Below are 6450 nucleotides of genomic sequence, written 5' to 3' on the forward strand. Positions count from 1 at the left end.
TTTTGTATAAATAAGGAACATTTTTATACACACATTTAACAATTTTTAAATACATGCTTAACACTTTTAAAACATATTTTTTATGTCAACTTTTTCATATATATTGTACATTTTTTTGTATACATCCGGAACATTTTTTTATACATGTTTAACATTTTTTAATTACATGATTAACATTTTTTTAAACATATATTTTTTATGCCTACTTTTTTTGCAAAAACAATTAGCCCACAGCGAGCCAATTAGCTCCAGTCGGCCCACAGTGGGCCGACAGGACACAATCAGCCCATAGTGGGCCGACAGGGGCCAGTCGGCCAGCTGTAGGCCGACTGGAATTCAATCGGCCTGCTGTGGGCCGACTAGTCCCAGTCGGCCTGCAGCGGGCCGACGGTGTATTAATTTTGAATTTTTTTTATCCAGCGTAATATTTATGAAAATTAATAAAAATAAAACACACCTCCAAAATAATTTTTGTGGGGGATATATGTGAGCATGTTGAAGGCACTTGTCGATCATGCACCCCGTTGGCCCGCGCGCGACAACCTTTTTCATGGTGATGTTATGTTCGTCTGCCTTGTGAGCTCGACATGTTGTGGTGATGCAGGCCACCTTAATAGAGACAAATGTGTGGATTTGAGCAATGCTACGTGGGAAGAGTTGATTGTATTGTTCGGCATAGGGTGGATTAGCAGAAGGTGTAGGATGAGAGGTCACGGGAGAGGAGTGCTAATAAGGATCAGAGGTGGAGGAGCCGATCGATGTCATTCGTTGGTTGATTTTTTTTCATGATAAAGGACACGCTATTTGACTCATAATGACAAATCAAATGAGTTTCTATCTAGCCTCCGCATAATTAGAATGCACACAACCGCCATCAACCAATGGTCCCACGCACACAAAGTGAAGATAAAATACATAGGGTGCATGACTAATACAAAACGAACTCATGCAAGTCGTCAAGGATTGAAATATCAGTCAACCCACATTTCTTCAGGGATAACACAATGCAGTGTGTTCAATTATTTTCATAGGACAGTACATTTATAACCAAATTCGAAATAATTAATTTCATAAATCATGCCAGTCTTAGATATCAGTTTAAAAACTAGAACCGATTCCTTTCACTAGCATGAATTCAGAGGCCGCTCTTCTCCCAGACACAATAGTTGTTGCCTTTAGCTGCAATCTTGAAACCCGAGGGGATCACATTGTCGCCAATATTGTATCTTGACCCGATCTTGGTTATAACCTTGCCCCCAATCTTGGCAACATAGAGATCGCCCTCGGCTTTGAGGATATCCAGTGTGCTACCCGGATGGATCCCGTTCCTTGACCTGACCGTAGCCAGTGCGGTGATCTCCTGCTTCAGTTTCCAGTCGAACACATGGTCGTAGAACTGCGCGCGCAAAACCAAGTAGTTGTAAGTTCAGATCACAAACATCGTGGGGTACGTTTGATGCGAAATGTTATGGTGAGGTTGTGTAGTGTGCTACTACTTACGATGCATGGTATGCCCGGGTGTGTGAGGATGTAGGCGTAGCCCTGCATGACCTTGTCCGAGGGGAATGGCCACAGCCTCTGCGTCGACCCAGTGTCGTGGTTGTCGATGAACGTGACGGTCTTCTCCGGCATCCACCCAATCATACCGGGCGCCTTGCCGTCGCTGCCGCGCATCCTCCCCAGATCGCCCTGGACGGCCTCCTGGAGAACGCCCTTGGTGGGGAAGTCAAACGCCGTGGCCGGCCCGCCGACGCCCCGCACCCAGTTCGCGAGCAGCTGTCGGTCCCGGTCGTAGAGCTCGCCAACGACGAACGCCGGCTTGCTGTTGTCGACGTAGATCTTGGCCATGGCCGCGGAGTATCCCTTGGCGAAGTCGAGGCGCCATCCGTCGAAGCCGAGGTCGGTTTTGAGCCAGTTGAGCCAGGCGGAGAGCTCCCTCTGGACCCGCGGGTTGAGGTGGTCGATGTCGGGCGCGGCGTCGAAGCCACCGCCGGTGTCCCTGTGGCCGCGGCCGTTGGAGTACTTGGTGTCGTCGCTGCAGATCTCGTCGGGGCCCCAGTCGAGGCGGTTGTCGGACGTCCCGCCCTCGAAGATGCAGTAGACGCCGCGGCCGTCCTTCTTGTCGGCGCAGCGGTGGTTGATGACGATGTCGGCGACGCACGAGATGTTCTTGCCGCGGAACGCCTGGATCAGCGACTTGAGGTCGGCCCCGCTGCCGTACTTGGAGTTGAGGTTGTAGAGCTGCCCCGGCAGATAGCCCTCCGGCGACACGGATTGCGACGGCGGGGGGAGCCAGACGTGGGTGGCGCCGGTGCTGGCGATCTCCTCCACCTTCCCTTGCATGAACTTGTACCACCCGCCTTGTGTCTTCCACGATTCCCAATTAAACCCCTGGCCAACGAAACACCAAAGCACATTTCATCATATGAAAAATTCTGGGTGCAAATGAAACTTGAAGATGCATGCATTTTCTCACCTGGAAAAGAATTTGAGCCTGTGCTAAGCTGGAGGCGAGACAAAGCACAACAACCAGAAGGCCACAGAGAGTAGCAGAGTGCTTGCCCATAGCTACAGTCTGCAGTGCAGCTCGCCTCTACTTCCTATGAAATCTGGACTCCTGGACCGACGACTACTCCTTGGTTTGGCAATGCTTGAGCTCGCTTGTATTTATAGGTACTTGGAGCTTAGAGATTAGTAGGTGCCTAGTAAAAACTATCAATTCTCCTTAATTTTTCTCCAAAGATATCCGCATGGATAAGGACCGCTGGCTTCTGAGATAAAATGGATTAGGAGCTAAAGTTTTGTCTATTAATTACTGCCGTTTAATTACTCTCCATGTATATCTGCACTAGACAAGCACTCTGCTCATAGTTTTGAAAACCGGAACCGGCGATTCCTGCAGTTCTTTAAGTCTGGTGGACCGATTGAGTCCAACCAGGAAAACCCGGTCGAATCAGACGTTTTTTGAAAAAAAACCGATGAACCGGGCGGTTCACATAAAACCGGATGGTTTGATGTTGATTCTAGAAAAAAACCTCGATTGGCTTGTTTTTGTGTGTACAAGGTGAGGCTAGAGTCGGTAAAGATAAAAAAAGAATCTTTTTACATGGTGGCGCGGCGACCTGGCCTCCCCCTCGCCGCTCCGGCTCAGGCGAGGGTGCAGTTGGGTGCAGTTGGAGGAGCGGCTGCTAGAACTCTTATTATATACTCCTTCCGTTTCTTTTTACTCTCTGTGTTAGATTTCTGAAAATTCAAACTTTATAAAGTTTGACCAAAATTATATCAAAAAATATCAACATCTACAACACCAGGGGCTTCTTAGCCCATCATCTTCTTTAATTATATATATATATATATGTATATATATATATATATATATATAATTAAAGCAGCTACAATACCAAAAATATATATATCACACTCGTGTGTATTCAAGGAAAAAAGCAGCTACAATACCAAAAAATATATAATATGAAAATATATTTCATGATGGATCTGATGATATAGATTTTGCATTGTGAATGTTAATAATTTTTTTTTGTGTGAACTTGGTCAAAGTTTGAAGAGTTTGAATTCAGACAATCCTAATACGCAGAGTAAAAGGAAATGTAGGGAATGCACTTCAAAGTCTTTATTTATACAAAGTCCATATTTTTTAATAACATGCAAATTATGAAGACCACAGTTGCACAATTATTATACGTGCAGCTATAATGTTTCATTCGCTCAGCACAAAATCACTTGCTCCCTTTTTAACGGGTCGACACAAATCATTTATTTACTGAAAAAAGTGATGCTTCCGTACATGGAGAAAATGTTTCCGTACTCCCATGACAAAAAGAATGCATCTTCAGAAACGTCGCCAATCATTTTTTTAACATTAGTATAGACGCAAGCGCTCATACATATGCGCATACACTCAATCCTATGAACGCACACACGCACACCCTACCTCTACATCTCCGAGAGACTGAGCCGACATGTCATCTTGAAATTTACGAAGTCATCGTAGGCACCTCGTCGGCGGCGGGAACGTCTCCTCCCACTGAAAGCGCATCTCCGGAAATCCTGAAATAAATCCAGGCATAATGCGAGCACCAGGACTTGAACCCTGGTGGGCTGGGATACCACTGTCCCTCTAACCATCCAACTACAGATTGGTTCGCACGTCGCCAATCATTTGATAGACAGTGGTCGTACCAAAATTGTTGCTCCCTAAAGTTGCGTGATTTTTTTTTCTGCACAAGCAAATAGGTTGTTCTTCTTCTTTCGTAAAGATGGATAATAGGAAATAGAAGATGATATGTGACTACAACGACTTCTATATGAAATAAAGATGATTTACAAGAACTAATTGAAATGTAAAAGGGCTAAAAGAAATCCAATAATTATCATGATAGAAAATATGTATCCGGTTTTGTATGTGCTTATGCATTGGCAACCATACTAACTTATAATGATGTAAGACGCTTTGTATGTATAGAAACTGAAATGAGTTATGAAGAAAAATAAAGATGGAAGAAAAAGTATTCTAGAGTATTTGTCAAGCTTGACGTTATCAAGCTTTTAGGTCAGCTTCTAAATTACAAAAAAAATGATGAATCCTCAAATAAGAAAGAACAAACAATTTGGAACATGCTACAAAACTGGTGAAGATAAAAAGCATTCATCCTCTTTTTCCTTGTCGTAAGGAGTAGCTTCAGCATACATTTGTAATAGTGTAATACCTGATCCGGAAAAAGTTGTTCCTTATTATTATTTGAGGAAAGAGACGTGCAGACAAAGAAAGAGAGACGGTGCAAATAAGGCCTTAAACATCATGTCTTCAAGTTTGATGACTTCAGATATGTTGGATCATTCGAAACTGCACAAGTATATAAGAATAAATATATGTGCCAAAATAGTGAAAGGTATTTGGTTTCTTTGTCATGAAACAAAATAAATCCGATTGACTACAATTTATATGATTTCTCTGTATCAATATACGGCAGTTGTATTAGGACAAATCCCTTGAAGGATCTATTTATTGGAACTCAGCCGGATTAGTTTCTTCATTGGATCCTTCTGTATGATAAAATTCTCTTTATTGGAACACAGTAGAGATTGCATACCTTTACAGAACAGCGAGAGATATTCTCCAACAACAGTTACAGAGTCATGTGACCCGTTTTAGATGTATAGAATCATGTAACTGAAATAGTAGTACATCTTCAATATCTTGCCTCCTACTGAATCTTATATAATTTACTGGTTTGTTGTGCAATTATGTTAAAGTGACGCGTGTAAAGTTTTCTCTAAGAATGAATCATATATTCCGATTTCCAACCTATCCCTAGAGATAGTGCCTAGGCAGGTGCAACCCACCTTAATTTCAGGTAAAGCAACGTCATACGTAAAATACACACTGATCAAATAGCACAAATAATACAATTCTAATCAAGGGGATGGCGTTACCTCTTGATACGGTCCAGTTTTATGCATATGGTGGTACGAAGTAAAGCCCAAGGAAGCCGACATAAACATGAAAAGTAATCATGGAAAATAGACTATGCATCTTGACTTCTTCAGTATCCCTCTTGATCCTACTTTGTAAGACAAGATTGCTGCATTTTTATGTACGTGCCATATATAATTACACCTTTTCAGTACAGCAATCGGCAACCTAAGATAATCCCAAATCTATAATTCTAGATTGCTTGAAGCCCCACGATTCTTATTTAATATGTAATGCACGTGCACCCACTGAACATACATTTTGCCGGCGTGGGTGCTGCGAATGGAGCTGAAGTCAACACGGATATCGATGGTTGCCGGAGAGCATGCCCTGGACGTGGATGGAGTCATCGCAGTAGCGGCAGAAGAGCGCATGGCCTCCAAACAGAAGACGATGGCGGTGATAGCACGTGTGTTCCCGGAGGAAGATGAAGCTCCTCGCGCTTCCCCCATCGTGGCTAGCATGCATGATGACGGCAGGCGGCTCGCTTAGCTTCCTAATAGGATGGATGCGTTCGGGATAAGTTTTTTAATAAGATGAATTTGTCTAAGATTAGTTTCCTAATAGGATGGATGCACTCTGATTTAGTTTCCTAGAATAGGATGCACCCGTGATTATTAGTTTCCTAATTGATCAAGCGTGGAGTTTCATATTTTCCTTCACGGTGGAGTACGGTCAGTCAATGTAAATTGCTAAGTGCACACAGAAAATGGTTTAGGTTAAGGCTAACCGTTAGATTGATTTTAGTGGGCCTAATCGTGCGGTGGTATTGGATCTGTGTACGCTTTGTGGGTTGTGCTTAAAGAAGTTCTTGTTTGATTGTTTCCGTGTTTAGTCAGATTAGTCAGATTATCAGATTAGTCAGAAGATTAGTCAGATAAGTACGATCTAGAGATCGCTCGTTAGCCCAAATCCCACAACGCATGCTGCATTCAGCTCGACAATACTCACATTGC

General features: G+C 43.2%; 1 protein-coding gene across 1 annotated transcript; it reads right to left on the reverse strand.

Annotated features, from left to right (window-relative positions):
• Window positions 1–991: 991 nt before the first annotated feature.
• Window positions 992–2636, reverse strand: LOC123105579 (alpha-amylase AMY3). Its single transcript, NM_001426785.1, has 3 exons — window positions 2477–2636; window positions 1501–2391; window positions 992–1396 (listed from the first exon to the last, which is right to left on the reverse strand). The coding sequence occupies exons 1-3, from the start codon at window positions 2564–2566 to the stop codon at window positions 1136–1138; spliced, it is 1242 nt and encodes a 413-aa protein (NP_001413714.1). The 5' UTR covers window positions 2567–2636; the 3' UTR covers window positions 992–1135.
• Window positions 2637–6450: the final 3814 nt, after the last annotated feature.

Source organism: Triticum aestivum, chromosome 5A (genome assembly GCF_018294505.1).
Source record: "Triticum aestivum cultivar Chinese Spring chromosome 5A, IWGSC CS RefSeq v2.1, whole genome shotgun sequence".
NCBI lineage: Eukaryota > Viridiplantae > Streptophyta > Magnoliopsida > Poales > Poaceae > Triticum > Triticum aestivum.